This window comes from Triturus cristatus, chromosome 6 (assembly GCF_964204655.1).
Source record: "Triturus cristatus chromosome 6, aTriCri1.1, whole genome shotgun sequence".
Taxonomy (NCBI): Eukaryota; Metazoa; Chordata; class Amphibia; order Caudata; family Salamandridae; genus Triturus; species Triturus cristatus.
Window position 1 is genome coordinate 94,083,771 of NC_140589.1, and position 21,698 is coordinate 94,105,468.

Genomic DNA, 21,698 nt, shown 5'->3' on the forward strand with positions numbered 1-21,698 from the left:
AGTAAAAGCAAACAAATTCAATTTTTGCGAGTGTGTGAAAGTAATGGTCCCAAGGACTGGACACTGAGAAGGTATGCTGAGTCCCATCCTAGATTGCCTAGATTCTCCCAGTAGCCAGGGTGCCACCATGGGCAGAGTAGTATGAGTGAAAGGTATCACGTGCCAGCTTAAGATGGTACTGGTCAAGAAATGAAAAACACAAAAGGTCTGAAACCTCCTTGGCAATCTTTGGCTCTTGATTGAAAGTGAAGATGAATGCTAAAGTGATCAACAAAGGACCCGAACTTCACCTGACAACAGGGAAGAGAAAAGAGGCACGCATAATATCCAGAGTAGAATCCTGTGGAAGTTGCAACTGCTAGAAGCAAAATAAAGTTAGGAACAAAACAGCAGTTTTACTTTTGTTAAAAACTATTTTATTCAATCTGTTAAGTTAAGTCTTGATGTAGAATCGTTTAAATCACGCCTTTCAAGTGCAAGGACATCGCCTTTTGCGGTATTAGTGATCTATTCATCCATTCTGTAGTAAGGGGGTGATGAATGGAACAAAAAATCAAGGAATGAATGCGTTGTGATGCAGCTTCCCTAAACCCCATTTGACCAATAATTAAAAACCCAGTTCCAGCAATAAACAATTGTAATGCAATGTGCCACATGTACACCCATTTCATTTCATGACGCGAAAATTGCGATTTGTTTGCAACTCGCAATTACAGAGTGGCAAAATGAAATGTACACAGTGCCTCAGACACTGTTAGCGATTCCCAAATGGGTCACAAGGGACCTGCCTCATTAATATTCATGAGGAAGTTCGCAATATGCGACCCATTGGAAATGGCCGGCACTCAAGGGGATGGTGGCCTGCTAGGGTCAGCATTGGAAATGGCCGGCACTCAAGGGGATGGTGGCCTGCTAGGGTCAGCATTGGAAATGGCCGGCACTCAAGGGGATGGTGGCCTGCTGGGGTCAGCATTGGAAATGGCCGGCACTCAAGGGGATGGTGGCCTACTGGGGTCAGCATTGGAAATGGCAGTGCTCAGGAAGAGCTGATGAACAGCCTTTTGGTAACTAACAAGGCCCTCGTTGAATCTCTATAAGGCAGCCCTGCCTCCATCCGCTCTCACTTCAGTTTCATGATCTGCACCTTCCAGACATTGGAATGCAGCCAGTTCACTTCCACTGCTTGTGGAGGTCACATCACCCACCATCTTGAGACATGCTAACCCAGGGGCCATACAAAGAGATCCCACTGTTCACAGTATTCAGACTCATAGCGCACATATGGTCTGACTATCATACATGGGCCACACACTCACTGCACATACTCTGGGAATGTCAGAGCAAGGTTGGAGGTGTTCACATACCAGCAGAGCTTTATAGGAGATGGTTCAGTAGATCTCCTGATACAGATAAAAAGGGATGTTTACACTTGCGTTTCCTAGAAACTAAGTTTGCTGCCAGCGCCGCTTGGCATGATTCAACAGTGCATGGAAAGTACCATTACGCCCATCATGAGGGCACGGTTTGGGCTCCCCTCCGGGTCACAGAACAGGTTCTTGCATAACCAGGAACAGGCCTGGGTATCTGTAAACATGCCAGCTTAGTGTGAGGCCTGGGTCAAAGTAAAGTAGAGATACAAGCTTCACATACAGCCAAGCACCAGGGCTGGGTGGCGCCAGCTTATCACGAAGGGGACATTCCCATCACAGCGGTCAGCCATCTTTGCACCGGTCAGTTTTCGGGAGAATGAAGGGTATCTGATGCCATCCTGACGAGGTTCGACCCGGCCATGATGCACAAACTGGGAGGCAGATATCCTGCCCTGGGTCAATGTAACACCATTATTATTTTTATTGTGTAAATGAAAAGACAGTTTTTAATGCATTGGACTCAAATGTGTATTACTAAGAAAGACAACTCACTATAGGAGGTGCATCGGAGATCACTGCAGCGGGGTGGGCGATGGATGCGCCAGCAGGCGGCGCTGCATTCATTCTCCTCCGGTTTGTGACTGTGACACAATGAGTGGGGAATTGGCCCAGAGCCCAGAGCCTGACTGAACATTGGCATCAGGGCACAAGTCCTAAAAAAAGAAGTGGGGGGACTCTCCAAGGTAGGCGTGGTCACAGGAAGTGACATCACGACAGGAAGTGACATCACGACAGGAAGTGACATCACGACAGGAAGTGACATCACAACAGGAAGTGACATCACGACAGGAAGTGACATCACGACAGGAAGTGACATTACGTGTAAGGCAGATCTATCATTTGCATATATTGCAACAAAAGTAGAATTGGTGTGTTGAAAAAAGCAGAAGAAAAGCACATACTAGAAACTACAATAGTGATTATCAAAACTATAAAATTTATTACGCTACCTAGAACACGACATTTACATTTATTAACAAGTAGAATACACTGACCATGAGAGAAAAAAATGCAAGGTGCACACTTACAGTTAAAGCCTTATACTCTCTACATCTGTTATTTCAGACATTATGGGACATGTTATATTGCCACAGGATGTCTGGCCATGGAAAATTGTGAGACAGCTTATAGCATTGTAAGCTATCAATTAAAAAACGACCATGCTTCCGCATATCTTTTATTGTGCTGGGCTGTAGGATCAACCTTTCTAGATTGATTATCATCTGCATGACGATGAGCAATCAACCACCTGTTCACATATGGCACTGGATTCCAAAGAGGAAGAGGAGGACCCATGAGGTTGATGAACATTAATGATGAAAGGCGTCTGATACCAAGGCAGTTTCGTATGGGTGACATTACCAAGTTCATTGTGCTGAAACCCCTTTCGCAGTCACTTGAACTCACAGGAAGTGTGTTTATCGCCCTCAAAACAGGTTGCAGTTGCTCTGGAATGTCATTACCACCATTATCAATATAGTCTCTGAAGCCTTCAGATACGCCTTTGTGATTAAGACAGAATCTCCTGCACAGGTTTTGTAGTTTCTCCTCACCTTCAAACCATGGGCTCTCAATGTCATATGGCCACTTCTGTGGGTTGAGAACATCTATCTCTGAGGTAAGAGTTAAAAATTCATCTGTCCGAGAGGATGTGGCCGACCTATTGCTTGCAGACTGCGCATACAACCTAGAACGCAAGTTATCTGCTAGATTCTGATAAAACTGGGGAAGGTTTATTTTGACCTGCCCACGTGAGTCCTCACAGCTGATTGCCACTCCTCTAAATAAGCCACTCTCAATAGCTTTTTCAGCCTCCTTCCTGTGTGTCCCTGGAAACTCCTTAAGCTTTTCAATCGCCCTTACTGAACGATTGATGAGCTGGTAAGCTCGTGGCAGAGTCACTTCATCCCTTTGAAGTGCTTCCGACAGTGTCCCAATCTCATGAACTGCATCTGCAACACCAGCTAGATTGAGCACAAAATCGGAAGATGTCAGAATTCTATTCAGCCCGCTGAAAGTAGACCGGTGTTTGGCATCACGAGAAGTACTTAAACTGGCCTGAACAAAATGCTGGTGAAGGGCTGGGTATGACTCCCTCACTGCTCGTATTGCCCTTTTGCTAGAAGCAATCCACCGGATTGAAAATACTCGCCCAATTTTCAAAATTGCAATCTCTAGCTCTTTTGCACATGCAGAAAGTTCCCGCTGATTTTTGGGAGACTGGTGGTACACAGCATACAGTTTTTCAAAAAATGATGCAAGGTGCTTAAGGCCTGGCACTGTATCAACGGTGTCCGCTACACTGAGCTCAAGCCGGTGGCATAGACAGTGCCATTTTACAAGTCGAGGGTATTTAGAACATAGCCTCTCCAAAACACCAGAGTTTCTCCCAAGCATTACACTGGCACCATCACTGCACACCCCTATCCAATTGTCAGCAAGGAACGTGTTGGAAAACCCATGTTTTTCCAGACATTTCAAGAGTGAGGACTCAATGCACTCTGCATCGCCCCTAGGCAACTCAAGCAAGTCAAGGAAAAAGGTTAGGGGCTCTTTTCCATTGAATGCAGCACGAACATAAATAATTAAAACAGTCAATGAAGAATGGGTTGTTGACTCATCGATATAAACAGATATTTTTGGAGCCTGTTCAACAATGCCTATGCAAAGCTTTCTCCGCATTTCCTCAGCAATGCAATCAGTTATCTGTGCTGCAGTGAATTCGCTGTGTAGAATCGAGCCCATATCTGACTGATTAGCAACCTGCAAAGCTACTAGACCTGGAAAGTCTGAAAAGGGGCGATTATTTTTTGCACAAAAGTAAAGAGTGCGAAACACCTTAACCGTTGAAGCATGAAAATGCCTCTGCTGCTCCAGGAACGTTGACGGCAGTACCTCCTTCTTGGATGCATCTTGGATAGCAGATGCATTACAATGTGCTTCAGAAAGTTTATGCTTATGAATTTTTTTCCGCAGTGAGCCTAACTGGCTAGCTTTTGTTGGGCCAGATGCAGCAATGCTCCCAGTGACCCATTCTCTTGACAAACCCACACCCTGTGATGCTCCAAGTAGCTTAACCTCACTGCATATGTTGCAGCCAAGGCGGCCATTTTCACAACTTAGCCATGTATACTTTTCTTTAAATTGAGCCCACTGATTGTGGTCCCAACACTCTGGCAAGGTGGTATCCCTTTCAAAAGTGGTGCCCACATCTTGAATCTTTGTTGAAGAGTCTTCCAGTGGAGAAGGTGGAATCGATCCTTGGCTTGACATCAATTTCTCCGAATCTTGTGCAGGTACATCTTTCAAGCACGCACCGGGTTGTACTAGGCTACTTTCCGAATCAAACCGCGATCTCTTATTCGCATTCACAAAGAAATCCATTATGCTGGATTTGCGTTTGCTTATTTCTGTAGAAAGCAGAAAGCATTGGGTCAGTTTTATATTTTGCATCTGTCACTCATTCACTGATGGTTGGCGAGGAGAAAAAATTGCTTGGCAAAAATATTTTCCGTATTACTTTTGGCACCTAGCTAAATGTTTGTGGCCCAATGAGCCACCCATCCTGGTTTGTGGTGGTATTATAATAAAAAAAAAAGAGAGAAAGTCACAAAATGCCCTTTTAAAAACAGAAAAATTCCCTCAATTCGCAATTGATGATCTTCGATTTTACCGGTGTGATATTGCTCATTTTGTTTCCCATGTCATGTATGAACATTACATTAAAAAGATTTGTGGTCATACATGAACAAAACATTTTCTGCCAAGGAGTATTCGCGCTTTTTACCTCTCTTGGCTACCACTGTTGCAGCATCCGTGTTCGGGGTACAAGGTAAAGTTTGCGGTCTGGCAGCAGCTGGCTGGGTTAATTCCTGGTGATCTGTGTTGTGTCCTGGGTGAGCATGGGACCCAACGCGGCCCTGTTGTGCTGCAGGATGAACCATTGCAGGTGTGAGCAGGACAAATGCAAGGCAGGGAGATCTTTTGAATAGGATGGCTCCCAAGATACTGTAAGCTGTAGTGTAAAAGAGATTCCACATTAGGCAACTGTCAAAATGTTCATAGTTGAAGGAATGGTGAGTCACCGCCAGTCATTCCTTAAAAACGATTCTGAGGCATTCCATAGATGTACATCAAGCTTGAGCACCCACATTTTTATATTTGAAGAGGTTAAAGCGCTTTTGGATGTTGGCGACACAGCAGTTTGCCTTTAATGAATGCATGGAGACCTTTCAAAAGTGATCATTTTGAACCCTCAACTTAGAAACATCCATGCTTCCTTGCCCGGACGACAAGCACAAAATAAAAATGGAGAAATACAGATAAAATGGGCACAAGTTTGACTCAGCTCCTCGATCTCTATCATGGAAGATCCCGGTCTATGTTTCGATGACGAAACAGTAGCAGAGATACTGAGGGCACCCTCCTTACTTTCAGAGGATGGCAACCTCCCATCAGGAAGTAGAGACGATGATTGGAAATCTCTCCAAACCTTGAGAAGATTACAGATTAAAACCGCCCTGCACGGTATAATCATGACTGAATACCTTAGAGCTAACATCGCTCCGAATGGTCTCCTTGTCGCTCTGGCACCAAGAATATTCCTGGAAGACCTCACCTTCAGGCGAGAATGGTCACGCATCTCCTGGAAATGTACCAGAGACTGGCTGGTACTTATTATCAATACAGCCAAGCGACTATCTGACGAACTTCTGATTCAGATTACTCTCTCTGAAAACAGACTAAAAACAGGTATTTCGATCACGACATTCAAGTCCCGCTTGTCCGAGATCAACCAAGAGATGAATGAACATAAGGAATATCTTACCAAACAAAAAATCAACCAACTTCAGAAGGATGTAAAACGATTTGATAAAGAGAAGATATACCCTTATACCAAGGAAGACTATGTCTTTCAAACTACTGAAACATCGGACGATGCCAGTAGTAATCATTCATCCGGATCAAATTCCACCAATAGTAATACGAGCTACGAGAACAGAAAACCAAGGTACCGTGGAGGTTACAGACACCAATCCCAACCTCCTCCTTTAATTCAAGGTTTTCCGGGTCTTCCATACCAACCACCCATGTATCAGGGACCCTGGATGGGCCCACAACCCCTGTGGAACCCCCATTTAGGACCTAACCCACCGTTGCCTCAATACCACCAATACCAGACCCCACCTTTTCTAAACAGAGGGAGGGGCAGAGGAAGAGGCAGAAGAAGAACGGGACCAAAAAATGTACAGTGGCAAGACCCAGAACAGATGATACTGAGGAGCAAAACATCCAAACCCTCGTAGTCAACCTTTCCACCAAAGTTCTGACTGTGGACGAACAGAGACTCCTGAATAAAGGCCTTGGTTTCGTCCCCACCCCCAGAGAAGACAATTTCAGACTTCACCAAGAACTCCATCAATTCTTCAGAAAGGTCCGCCTGAAAGCATTCTTCGAAGGGAAACCCGAAATACCTACGGTGGGTACTGGCCTCAAGAACAAATCGAAGTTCACCCCAACCTCGGCTATGACACCGAACGAAGTCCTTACCTTCGAACAGGCGGTCTTGAAAGATGTCGCCAATACGACCCCTAAACACCGCTTTGATAACCTTTCCAAAGGGGAACGAATTATCCTGACCAAATTCACAGACGATCAGACCATCATTCTCAAACCGGCCGACAAGGGTGGAGCCATTGTCATCTTGGATAGAGGTATTTACGAAGCAGAATGCGAACGCCAACTTTCGGATAGGCGATATTACCAACCTATCAACGTAGACCCAACGAAACGCCTGGTGATCAAGATACAGAATATGACCACCGAAGCCGAAGTAGAAGACTGGATTTCACATGATGAAGCAGCATTCTTGAACCAGACCAACCCGGTTACACCATTTTTTTTTACTGCCTCCCCAAAATCCATAAAGGTATCAACCCTCCCCCGGGCCGCCCCATCGTATCAGGGATCTACTCTGTATTGGAACCACTAAGCAAATTCTGTGACTTCTTCCTACGACCACTTGTGACTAAGACACCTACTTACTTGAGAGACACCATGGAGGTTCTCAATCTTATTCAAGAGTTTGATTCCCCTGACACAATTGATCTTCTCGTCACCCTTGATGTAGAAGCATTATATACCAACATACCCCAGGACGCTACCCTGAAGGTCCTGGAAGATGCTCTACACAGTCTAGACCCATGGCCATTTGCTACTCCCATACCTTTCATTTGTGAATGTGCCCATCTTGCACTCAAAGAAAATTTCTTTGAGTTTAACAACAAATTATACCATCAAACTCAGGGCACGTGCATGGGGAGCACATTTGCGCCGAGCCTGGCATGTCTCTACATGGCCAAGTTGGAGGAAGAGAAAATCCAGAATCCATCTAACCCTTTCCAAGAGAACATCCTCTTGTGGCGCCGATACATCGACGACATCCTTATCTTCTGGAGGGGGAGTGCAGATGAGTGTGCTGCGTTCTTTTCCTGGATGAACACGATTAATCCCTTCCTCAAATTCACAGGGACCCAATCTCTCGAGTCGATTCCTTTTCTGGACCTCTCCATATCCCTCAAAGATGGCTGTTTATTTACAACGAACTACAGAAAACCAACCGACAGGAACAGTCTCCTACTCTATCAGAGTCACCATCCTAAAGCACTGAGGGACAACCTCCCTGTGGGTCAGTTCCTTAGACTGAGAAGGAATTGTAATACCCTCACTGAATTTGAGGCTCAAGCAGCCACCCTCAAAAAGAACCTGATTGCTAGAAAATACCCTTCCAACATCATCAAAACAGCACACAAAAGGGCTAGAAACAACCATCGTGATGCACTGCTGGAAACTAAAATCAAACCAGAGAACACAACCCTGACGTGCGTGACTTCGTTCACCCCTCTCTCTAACAACATCCAGAGGATAGTGAGAAGACACTGGAAAATATTGAAAACGGGTTCCTTTGATCCAGGTCCTCCTCCTCTATTTGCATTGAAACGCACCCAAAACCTGAGAGACATCCTAGTACATACCCGGCCTAGAAAGAACACCAAACCATCAGGGACCCTATGGGCCCTACCCCCAGTCGTAGGACACTTTCCATGCGGCTCGTGTACCGCCTGTTCTCAAACTAAACCCATTAAAGAGCTGGACCTGGGACTACCCACACCATGGCAGCTCAAACGTCACACTAACTGTAACTCTAAAAATTGCATTTATCTACTCACCTGCCCTTGCGGACTCCGATATATAGGCATGACAACTAGACCTGTCAAAATCCGCATCGGAGAACATAAGAGTACGATACGGTGCAAAAAAACCCAGACCAGTCTGCAGAATCACTTCCTGGAACTTAACCACCCGCCAGACAGTTTCAGTTGGACTGTGATCGATCACAACCCCTCATGGTCACCAGCAACACTGCTAAAAACTGAACAACGTTGGGTTTTCAGACTCCGATTGAATGTCACCGGTCTTAACGACGACATCCCATGGAGCTCCCTTACCCAATGATCCCACTGTAGAACATCCACCTGATACCTTTTGACATAGGCTTGACATTGAACCCCCATAGGATTAGGACCACTACTCTCCCTATTCTCAGGGCCTGCCCTTTGGGTTTCCTTCCAATAAGTGCTGGTTGATATCTGAAGGGAATATGACTATACCTGTTGGTCCTCTAGCATATGTATGTATTGTATATTAAGATACTTTGGATGATATAATCACACTACCTTATGGCACACTGTTGCTGCTGTCCAGCCTATCCCATACCCGAGGTCTTAGTACATCAACACCCTTCCAGACAGTACCAGGGACGTATCACGTATCTGGTACCAACCTCTTAGGAACTTGTCACAGCCCACTATAGACATATGTAGGCTACACATGTCTTTATTTCCCCACTCTTTTTACTTACCTACAGTTACATATGTATGGAGACTGATTATGACATCATGCTGCCAGAGGTTTCTTTAAGATTTGGTGCCTTTTCATCCTATTACGAAGTAATTGCATCTCTACACTCACTTTATCATGAACACTGAACCGTTCCAACATGGCTGCCGCCTACCATTGTCCAGCCCACCTGGGGTTCAAGGATGCATATTTCAGGATAACTACCGAGTATCGCTAATTTTGTCTCCGACACACAGCCTCTGCTACAACATTCACCTGTGTTGTCCCCTGAAGGCATATGTGTTTTGTTGAGTCATACACACGTATACTCGACTCTTCAGAACCTTGTGAGTCTCTACTATGAGACAGACCTTTCCATCATGGCCGCTACCATCAGTGACCCCAGCGTTTAGACCCTCCTTAGTTTCCACTACACCTACACCTGACTCACATCTCGTCATTGCGAACATCCAATCAACTCCAGTTAAATATTGAGCCTCCACCCCATCCCATTTACCGGCGATCCTGGAGGCACCGTAGGTTTTCAGAACAGTTTACCTGGGGCTCGTGTAAGTATCGGCGGGATTTTTACCGCTATGGTCTGTTCAGTATTTTTGCAATTGACTTAAGGTATCTGACTCGCTAACTTTTTTTGTCTGCACCTTAGAACTTAGATTTGCTTTAAGTTTGAGATACCATATTCACGGACCGCCTTTTTAGTTGTCAGCTGTCTGCTCTAGACTTGTTTTCCCCATTGATTTTCAATGCTGACATTAACATCGCCCTTTTGCATGGTATCTCCTCCCAGCTGTAGCCCTTGTCCCAGTTGATCTTCACCCGGCACAGCTTGGACCCAGACAAATGCGGGTAGGTCCCTTCGGTCCTCTACCTAGTCTACGTGTTTAGTAGTATTTTATGATTGTCACCTTCACGTCCCTGCAGCATGATTATGTTCTTTCACGCAGCACAGGATTCCGCATGACTGTCCAGCACAGTCAATCGGCTAAGACTTATGTGCCGCTGGCCTCGATACATTATCTTTGCATTCTTAGCCTCGCAGCTCCTGCCACCTACGTACCTCGCTTTCCATCATTGATATGTGCATCACCACCTTGACGGCACTTTATACCCCTCACTTACCCAACTTCGCTAGATAGCTCTCTCTACCTCTTCATTGCCATTTCCACCTCACGCCACGACGTCAGGAGACCTTCCTGCCAGTGGTCACCACCCACTATATTGATCATAGCACCGTTAAGCCCCGCACTCCGTGCTTTCGACGTGCCTTACACAGACGTGCATGATCACTTTTCCATGGCATTCCATAGAGCTATGAGTCATACTCGCCCTTGCTCTCACAAGGGCAGGGCTGTTCCACCCCTGTGCACTGACACCTTCACTTGAGCATGCTGACGAACCTGTCCGCACTCCACTCGAGTGACTTGTACCCTACCTTGGATATAACGTTGACCTTCTCATTTTTTGCCTCTTTTGTCTCCCCCCCTCCCCTCAGGTTCGCTGTCAGGGACACGAATAATACGTGCTCCCCTTCAAGATGGGATTATAGTATACTCCCTCTTTCCCCATTTTTCAACTATCCTTCACTTTAGGTCCTGACGAAGCGCTAAGGATCCGTTAGGGACCAAGGGCAGCGCGAAACATGTTGACCACCCACTCCACGTCCTCACTCTCACTCTAACAATTCACACACGGGTTGAGAGCAGTAGGATTATCTATCCTTTCCCTTACTCTTTGGAGTGCTAATTTGGCACCACTCCCCGTTAGATTTTATCCAGACCCTACGGACTCACTAATAAACCGTTTGGGGTACCTTAGGGTCTTTTTAGTTTCACCACCTCACCCACTATACCCACACACCCGCACGCACAACTACGGCTACTCCAACAAAAGATCTCCGACAGAGAGCCCTCTTGAAGGGCCCGTGAGGGACTGCAGCGCCACCCCCACGAGGAGCAACGCCCGATGATGATGCTTTGCACCCGCAAGGGTGTGTGAGGGCACCTTGAACACCGCCCAGGAGTATCTGGCCTACACCATAGACACCACCACGAACCTTCTCTTTTGCTCCCTCTCCACCCTTCAGGCGAGATACCTCATTGGTACTGCCACCCTTAGGAACTGTTACCTTTTTGTTTAAGTACACAAGAAAATAGAGCCGTCGTTAATCTGAAAAATCATTGAGAAAGCAGTGTGCACCAACTTTTTACTTTCAAGCAGCCCGGGACAATTCCGGCCACTTCTTTGCAATGCAATAGGTCTTGCAATTTGCAAGACTTTAAGCTGTTTCGTCTGAGAGCTGCAGCATTACATTCCTCTTAATAATGACGGATTTATACACAATTTGAGTTCAAATATTTTTGCCGTTAATATTAAACTATATTTTGGGGTATTCACCTGCACAACGATAATTCAAAGGAATTAAATGACTGCATTTACTGTTTTAATGTTCACTTTTCAGCTAGTCGCTCACTGCCTGTTTAAACTTTAATTGAGCGCCGACTGCTGCTGCAACTCGGGAATGTGTCGGAACAAGCTGTGGTGCTGCTTTCGCTCAAATACATGTTTTGAAAATGCCTAGCTTGCTGTTTGAACCCCGGAGCTAGCCAAGGCGAATCCAGTGACACTCCAAGTGGAATATTCATGACGTCTTTAAAACTTCAGTCTCACTTGCAGTAATTTATGATTACATTTCAAATGGTTGAGTGCTCCACCTGGTATTGGGACGCTCGATCTTTAATAACTCGAAGGAATTAAACTGAGGCAAGGCCTGCGGAAGCTCTAAAGAATATAACTTAACTACGTACATTTATCCGCCCCTATTTAGGGAATCTGTTCTTGGCGTCTTGATCGTATGTTATGGAATGGTTCTAGATATTACATTTAATTTTGTAATATACAGTCACAAACGCAAAAAAATGTGGAAACAGCAACACACAAGTATACATCATAGTACTTACTCGAGTCAAATTAAATCGTAGCAGCAGGCGAGGCCGGGAGAGGGCAGCAGGCGAGGGCGGGAGGGGGCACCAGGCGAGGGCGGGAGGGGGCACCAGGCGAGGGCGGGAAAGGGCAGCAGGCGAGGCCGGGAGGGGGCACCGCACCAGGCGAGGGCGGGAGGGGGCACCAGGTGAGGGCGGGAGGGGGCACCAGGCGAGCGAGGCCGGGACTGGAGAGGGCAGCAGGCGAGGCCGGAAGTCTGGTGCAGGAAGCGGCGGCAGGTCAGGCAGCAGGCAAAGGGGTCACGTCACTCGCTCCAAAAAAGCAAAGGAGCTCATTGAAGGAAAGCGCGAAAAATAAAGGGCATGTTGCGGGTGGGCGGGACTGCCGAGTTGCAGACCCACCCATTCATTGGGTGAGGTCGGAATCGGATCCTTGGCGTCTATTGGGTACCCTGCCAACGGTGCACCTGGTAGGTGCAGGGGCGTGGTAACCGGCGTGCTTGGACCCGGAAATGGTTTGTTTACTTTGTGCCTCGGCCTCCCGTTTTGTAAGGTATGATGGACGGCGCGGTTTTGAATTAGGAGGGTGGACGGCGTCCACCCTGAAAAACCCGCGGAAATAAGTGGGGGGATGCCGTCCACCCGCGTGGTACCCCGACTCGTGCCCTGATTGGCATCACCATTTCAGCACTCGTGAGTGCTGCTCGCGGAGCCCGCACTCCTTTCTCTTTTCTGCACATTCTCATCAAACGTGTTTCCCGAATCATGTCTAACAGAAGTTGGCCTTGTTTTATGCTGCAAGCAAATAGCGAACGGGTCACCGTACACTTTCACAAAAGCCCATAAAACATGTCTGGCTCCTCGTGCACACACTCATTTACCGAAACCCTTTTTATATGATCTTTGTGGCTTCACAATCTAAACACATCTCCCGTATCTGATGCCGTCTGAATGTGCTTTCCCCATCTTTACTCTGTATTCCTCTGCAGTTCCAGGGCGTATGTATAAGGGGGCCTGCCGGGGCCCCGCATTTTGGACAGGAGGACTCTCCCACACTCTTGAACAGACAGACACCTGTTCCCGCATGTGAGGTTCAGATTCACCCAACCCCAAAAATGATAAATGCTGTCGCCTCACATAAACCTTGACATGACTTTGAGTTTCGTGTCTGACGTTTGGGGCGACCAGTGCTGTAACTTAATACTCAAACACTGCCCCTTCAGCTGCAGCCCGTGCAGGTGAGAGCAGTGGAGCAGTGGAGCCGGGTTGGGGGGGGATTTCGATAGACAATGACGAAGGAGAATTGGATAAAAAATGAATTTCCCCCAGTCATCGTCCGTCAAAATCCCCCCTTACGAAGCCCCACCGCCTCACCTCTCTTACCTACATGGGCGGCGGCTGGACACATTTTTCTTGTTGATGATGAATGGACCCTAGAAGCACAATTAGCAGCAACTGCTCCCCATTTAAATTAACTTTACATATTGTCTTGTCTGATCATGTGTTCCCCCCACCAGCAACCTCGCTCCGTTACTGTGGTTCGCAGCCTCCCCAGTTGCACTGCGGCAGCGCTCATCCCGCTCAAGGTCCCTGTCATTGGCACTTGGCGCCAGATTTGCAAAGAGCTTCCGGTTCCTATCTGATTCTGTGCAGAGTTCTGCACCCCACTGCAGAGTCGCCGCACTCGTAAACTCGCTATGCAGTTTTGTGAATACTGAAAAAGCGTAAACTTTACCCTTGTAAAGCAGGCTCTGGTTGTACCACTGGCAAATGCCTAGGAATGTCCCTGTCCAACACCAAACAATTCAATAGGTCAGGCCTTATCTTGTCTAGCTCTATTTTATGCACATCAATTGAAAGTAAATATATGTATTTTTACATTTATTTTTAGTGAACAGAATCGAGCAAAAGTGCAGAAGCAAGTACAATAACTACAGTACTAAAGTCATAAGATATACAAGAAAGGGATATTGTGCCTCGTGTCCGGCCTGATTATCAACAATAAATATACAAAACAGGAACAGTTGATAAAAATGAGCAAAGACGATCATGAAAACTTTAGCACAAGGACAGTCGCACGTTTGAGATACAAAAATCAGATTAGTAAATCAAATGTATCCAGTAGAGATAAAATGAATAAAGTGCCATCGTGTCTCATACAGGCCCTACTTGTCAGATTACTACATCCTAACAGTGATCACAGTGATGTGTGATAAAAAGCAGCATAGCGGCTAGAAGCAAGACACATTCCCATAACAAACCAGCAAAAATGCCAGCGGCAGGAGGCAAAGCATCTTTACACTCTCCAAAAACTCTGAAACCTGGTAGAGCCATTCCAGTACCCCACTAAAGCGGGATACGACAGTGCAATTGTGCCCAGGCTACTTAAACATGTTTAAAAACCTGCAGTTGACATGTATCTACAATGAGACCAAGAACACCATTTAAGATGCCTGAAATAGAAACAGCTATCAAGAAAACACGGGCTGCACTAACAGAAGGTCGGGACCCGCCTGTTCAGTTATATTAAGATACGGCCGCGAGGCATTGCATCTCTTTTTAAAGCTCCAACCCGTCGTGCACACACCTCCTCAAACCTCTTTGCTCATAGCATTTTTTAAACCAGGCTTGGTATGTTGGAACCCCGTGTGTTCTCCATTTTTGTAAAATCAAGGAGCGGGCAATCGAGAATGCTATCAGATTGAAAAATCTGAGAAGGTAACATTTCATAGTAATTTATTGTGTGGCCATCATTTGATTTGTTTATACTCTTTTTTTTATGTATTGTTTATAAACTGACATGTACTTCTCAATAAACATATACCAAAAAAAAGAGAATGCTGTCAGTATAAACACCTGCCCCCATCTGCCAATGCTGGAGCTGTGACTTGGTTAAGAAGCCCAAAAAGTGCAAAGCATGCTTCTGGATCCATCTTAGCCTGGAGACCAAGACTAAGAACAGAGAAGAGCTTTCCCCAGAACTGCCCCAGCTTATGGCAAGCATAAGAAATTTGGAGCCAGGCCCCAGCCCCCCACTGTTGGCATCGAAAGCAATGACCCTCGACCGAGGGGTACATTCTTTGAAGGGCTGCAGGAGTATAGTACGCCATCCATCGAGACAAGAAAGGCATCCTCTTACAATGTGGTGGTCTAAACAATTTATAGCCTGTTACCGAGATGCTCTGCCAATCATTCTTAGAAAGGCGACACTGCGCAGTCAGACAGATTTTTTCTAAAAAGCTAGTCACCTGCTGCCGCACCCCATGATTACATAATAACCTATGCCAATGTCCAATTCCCTGGAGCTAAGACCTTAACAGCGAGGGTGTAGCAGGAGGAGTGTCTGGACTGGATTCCTGGCAGTGAAAACTCAAAAAATTGCCTCTGCTGGAAATCCCCAAAAACCCTTACAGTAATTGCCACATAGAGCGTGAAGTTCTTGCCTTGTAATGGGTTCACCCCTCTAAAATAAAGTGCCCCAGCTCCACGAACCCACAATCTAATCTGATTATGTGGTAGTGTCAGTCTAGTATGATGACACTCCACAATCTAATCTGATTATGTGGTATTGTCAGTCTGGTATGATGACGCTCCACAATCTAATCTGATTATGTGGTATTGTCAGTCTGGTATGATGACACTCCACAATCTAATCTGATTATGTGGTATTGTCAGTCTGGTATGATGACACTCCACAATCTAATCTGATTATGTAGTATTGTCAGTCTGGTATGATGACACTCCACAATCTAATCTGATTATGTGGTAGTGTCAGTCTGGTATGATGACACTCCACAATCTAATCTGATTATGTGGTATTGTCAGTCTGGTATGATGACACTCCACAATCTAATCTGATTATGTGGTAGTGTCAGTCTGGTATGATGACACTTCTGTAATGTAAGATACATATGACCTACAGGAATGTCTTCTGATACACTCCTTGCAACAGAGCTTCAAGCTCCTGGAGCACCGGATCTAGTTTTTTAGGGAACTTGCAGCCTGGTTTACACTTCCTGCATCATTTTATCTATAAAAAAAAAAGGACCGTCCTCCCTCCTTCCAGTGATCATGCCAAACATCTTAAAAAACACCACATATGTCTGAACATGTCGACGCGCCAGCCCTCCTTGTGAAATACCTTATTGGAGTACTGAATATTTTCCCCTAGATACCTTTCTGCTCCAAACAAAGTGCCTAAAAAGTACATCTAAGACCCTAAAATAGCTCTTACTAACTTTAATGGGGACGTTTGAAAAAAGAAATAAAAGCGGAGGTGAAATCGATATTTTAAAAAGGGCTACCCTGGCGATCAATGTTAGGGAAAGACGTGCAGAAGCATCTCTGCCTTGTTTTGATTTATTTTATACTCCCCAATTCTTTTAAACTCCTCGAACTCGTCCAGAACCCTCTGGACATTCTTCTTATTGGGTTTCAAATATAGCACAAAGTCATCAGCGAATACCTTTCATTTAGCCATTCCAGAAGCTGGAGCATCGATCACCTCATTACTCTGGATCCTAGCAGCCAGAGGTTCTATTAAAGGAGTAAATAGAGTTGGGGATAGGGGGCGCCCCTGACGGGTTCCCCTGTTAATGGCCACTGTTCCCATGAGGTTGGAATTCACAACTATCTTCCCTTGTGCCCCTTGATACAAATTCTCTAACATCCAAATAAATTGAGCGGGAAAACCAAACGTCTCGAGAGCATTAAACTGCACCTCCCGGATAAGCAGATCGAGCGCTTTCTCTGCATCGACCATTAATACTGCTGCACTGATCTGGTTAACCGGGAAATAATCCAGCGCATGTATTAAAAAGCCCATGTTCTCAGCCATCAAACGATTAGCCACAAAGCCACTCTAGTCTACGTGAGTTAGGGCCTGGGCAGCCGAAGTAAATCGGGAATCAGCATTTAGTAAGCTGATAGGTCGATATGAATTGATATCCCAAGGGTTTGTATCTTTCTTCAGAAAACTGACAATCCTGGATCCCTAAAAGGAGGAAGAGATTTCACCACCCTCCTTAATAAAATTAAATAATTCAGACAGGAAGGGTACAAGTCCAGTTGCAAATGTTTTGTAAGACTCGGCCAGAAACCCATTATTGTCAAATGCCTTTCCACTAGGCGTTTTGGCCAGAGGTTTCTGTACCTCTGCTGATGATGTGGTAAAAATGACATTTTCAGCCGGAGAGTGTGCCAACGGAGGTAACCTGATGGACTGATAATATTGGAATAATTGTAATCATAATTGGATCAGTTTACTGTCTGCTGGTCTTGGATCCTAACTCCTTGAAAGTGATGAAGAAGACATATGTAATACCACAGCCTTTACAAGCAACAATAGAACATATTCCATTTAAAAACTATTAGAATGTAATTTTTCTGTAAACTTTCTGTGGACATCAAAATTTCACACAAATGCTACATAAATACATAATAATAATGGGGCTTGTAGAGCGCGACAGCTACCCCAAACAGGGGTGTCCCGGCGCTAACAGTAGAGAGAGCTAGGAGGCATGTAAAGGTGAAAAAGAAAAGGCCGGATTCCAGGAGACCAGATTAAGCTGAGTCAAAGAGCCACGTTTTCAGACCTTTCCGAAAACAGGATTCTGAAGTTGCCTTACGTAGATAGTTGGGCAGGAGGTTCCAGAGGGAGGTTGTATTGACCGTGAAGGATCTGCCCCCTCGTCGTGATTTTCTAAACCGATATGGGTGAAGTAGGTTGAGTGAGCTAGAACGTAGCGACCGCTCCTGCTTGTAGGGACATAATCTGTCCTTCAGATAGCGTGGGCAATTTCCATGCAAGGCCCTGTAAGCCAGAGTCAGGGCCTTAAAGATGATTCTTTTACCCACCGGAAGCCAGTGTAGCCTAAAGAGGTGCGGAGAGACATGGTGCCGGAAAGGAATACGCCGAACCAGTCTCGCAGCCGCATTCTGAACCAGCTACAGGCGCTGGATGGCATATTTGGGGAGGCCCAAGTAAAGGCCATTAGCATAGTCCAGTCTGGATGTGACTGTAGCATGGACAACAGTTTTCCTACAATCTTCTGGGAGCAGGTGCAAAATTTTCCGTAAGTTTTTTAAATATCTAAAACAGGTAGCAGAAACCTGCTGAATTTGAGCCAGAAGAGAGAGATCCGGATCCCATCTTACGCCCAGGTTACGAATATAGTTGGCAGGGGAGGGAGGCGGGCCCATCTCCTCCGGCCACCATAAGTCTGCCTCAGGGATAAGGTTCGTACCGAAAAACATAACTTCGGTCTTTCCTGCGTTAAGCTTTAATTTGTTGGAGTTCATCCAGATAGCTATATCACGCAGGCAGCTTTTAAAATTTTTGAAGGCCTCAGCGGACTGCTCTTTAAAGGAAAAAAACAGCTGGGTGTCGTCTGCGTAAGAAATCGCCTTCACATCCCAGTTGTTGATTAAAGAAAAGAGCGGGGCCAGATAGAGATTAAAAAGTAATGGGCTCAAGGCCGAGCCCTGGGGGACTCCGCACCACAGCGGGAGAGGTGCCGACTCAAAAGGCCTGAGGGAGACCTTCTGTGTGCGACCATACAGGAAAGAAGAAACCCAGGCCAGCGCCTCTCCATCAAAACCTGCACCCTTTAATCTCTTGACCATAATGGAGTAGTCCACCGTATCAAAGGCCGCTGACAGATCCAGGAGCACCAATACGGAGGAGGCTCCTGAATCCAATGACCATCTTATTGATTCGGCAACTTCAAGGAGGGCCGTCTCCGTGCTGAAACCTGCCCTGAAGCCTGATTGTGTATCGTGTAGAGCTCCGCTTTGCTCAATAAAAGTGGACATCTGCCGCTGAACTAATTTTTCAAGCATTTTGCCCGGAGCAGGGAGAAGGGAGATGGGTCTTAAGTTGCCAAGATCATCCGGGTCCCCGTTGGGTTTCTTTTTTAAGGGAAGAAGTGTGGCATGTTTCCAAAGATCGGGGAAAGTGCCAGAGGACAGCGAGGAATTCCATAGCTGGAGAAATATTTCAGCAAGAGGGGCCGAGATGCTATTCCATAATTTGGGCGGGCATGGGTCATCAGGAGCACCAGAGGGACAGTTTTGAATCGTTACTAGAGCTTCCTTAGGAGTTATAGGCAAAAAACGGCTAAAGGTAGGAGTCATAAGCTTGGAGCGGGGGGAGTCTGATTTAACTGTTGATGACTGCGGAACAAAAGAATCATACACCTTTAAAATGTTATTGTCAAAGTGGTGGGCGATAGAGTTACAGAGTATAGGAGAGGGAGATAGTTTGGACTCTAATGCCGTGGGGTTGAAAAAAGACTTCACCACCTTAAACAACTCGGTGCCTGAATGGTCAGCATTCAGAATCCGGGTTGTGAAGGAGTCTCTCTTCGCTATTTTGATATCCTTATGAAAAGCTTTTAAGGCTTTTTTGTATAAAGTCTTAGCTTGGTCATCATAGCTAGCTCGCCACGCTCGTTCGAGCTTCTTGCATTCACGCTTGGATATTTTCAGGGAAGGTGAGAACCAGGGGGCCGAGGGAGATGGTCTTGTAGATTTAACAATTTTAGCCGGTGCTCCGGAGTCCACTGCCGTTGCAATCCAATTGTGGACAGAAATAGCATCGGTATTTGGATCTGAAATCAGGCTAGGAAGGGTGGCCTGGAGGGTGTCGCATAAATCTGCCACGTTTAGATTTTTCAAATTTCTCTTAGTAATAACATGGGGGCCTTCAGTTTGTTTGGGAGCCGGCAGAGGAAAAGTAAGGGGGATCAGGTAATGATCGGACCAGGTTAAAGGGGAGGGAGGCGCAATAGCAACCTCAGTAAGAGTGGTGAAAACAAGATCCAGTGTATGGCCAGCTGTGTGTGTGGGAGCAGACACCAGTTGGAAAAGGTTGGCGCCCTCTAAGGAGGATACCAAATGACTGGCTTGTGAACAGCTAGCATCATTCACATGTAGGTTAAAATCACCTAACACCATGAAGTTAGTGTATTTAACGGACAGTTGAACAATAAGGCTGCATAAATTCTGGAGGGCCGTCACCGAGCAGTCTGGGGGTCTGTAGATAAGGGTGCCTGCCAGTGAAAAAGAGGGATTAAAGTGAATGCAAAAGAACAGACCTTCAATGCCGTCCTCGAACGATGGAGAGGAGGACACCATATTCCAAGTGTCTCTCAAGATGATGGCCACACCACCCCCCCTCTTGCCCCCCTCGCGATCAGCGTGGCACATCTTAAAGCCAGGTGGGATTGCAAGAGCGATGGATGTCGTTGTGTCCAGGGAGAGCCAGGTCTCAGTAAGAAACTTGGCGTCCCAGGAGCCGTCGCTTAAAAGGGACCAAATATCCGTGGCGTGCTTGACCAAAGATCTGAAGTTTAAGAGGCACGCATTGAAGTAGGTCTGAGATTGCTTCCGCTGACTCCGATTGCAAAGAGGTAAATAACCACATGTCTTACAGCATGGAGGGTCTGGGCCTTTAGCGAAATCAAGCCGTAGCGTACTGGTGCAGGGAGGGCAGCGAAGAGTTAGCAATGCCTCCCGCGACCAGAGCAATGATTGGGACAGGAGGGTACTAACAGTATGGCCAGCGCCGGTCGCGGTCTGGGCGCGGACGGGCGCAGACGGGCTTGCTTTTGGCACGCCATCGGCGCGCCGGCGGCGCGCCCGCTGCGCGGCCGGTATGGCATCACCCTAAAGTACCCCGTGACCGGAACTGAGGTCATGAGTGGGTGGGGTCACAGGGCGTCCCTCCGTACAATGGGCACTTAATTGCCGCGACGGACCGGGGACTGCGACCTAGCAGCTAAGGTACACCTCTATACGGTAGGTGAAGCATATACAAAAGTGAGCACAGATAAAAATTGCATGTGTTGCCAACGTTGAAATTAAAAAGGCCTTAATTCCCAGTTTAAAAACAGTGCGTCAGGCGAACAAAGGTGCAAAATAACAATGTGCAAAATTTCACAGTACACAACAATAACGTTTTTCTAGTTAAGAAAATGGAGGGCTGGCCTCACCGCGCGATCTAGCATCTAGCATCTACATTTCGGAATTACCACTGTGTCAGTCATCATTTGCACACAGCATGTAAGGGCTGCATTTGCTTTTCAATGTCACAGATGTGCAAGATGAACTCCACAGTCTTCCTTCGCTTTCCACTGATAGAGGAGGGCAGTGAAATATCTAAAAGTGTCAGTGAAGAAAAGTCAGTTTCCACTACTGATGAATAGGGGTGTTTTAGGATCGGAGTCCCCATAAAGCAGCTCTTTTGTCACGCTAATCGTATATCCTACGCCAATGACTTAACCGCCCCAACTCTGAGATCCCCATGTGACAGTCCTGGATGGGGTGTTCAGACGTCTAGAGAGGTTGCTGATGGAAGTACTGCATCCACACTTGAAAGACAGAGAGTACTGTGCTGTGGGCCCCATAG

The 21,698-nt window shown here is 46.3% G+C and overlaps 1 protein-coding gene across 1 annotated transcript; it reads right to left on the bottom strand.

Moving 5' to 3' along the window:
- Positions 1-2,573: 2,573 nt before the first annotated feature.
- LOC146813817 (E3 SUMO-protein ligase KIAA1586-like) lies at positions 2,574-4,814 on the bottom strand. Its single transcript, XM_085609507.1, has one exon. It carries the CDS (start codon positions 4,812-4,814, stop codon positions 2,574-2,576), a length of 2,241 nt encoding a protein of 746 aa, XP_085465633.1.
- Positions 4,815-21,698: the final 16,884 nt, after the last annotated feature.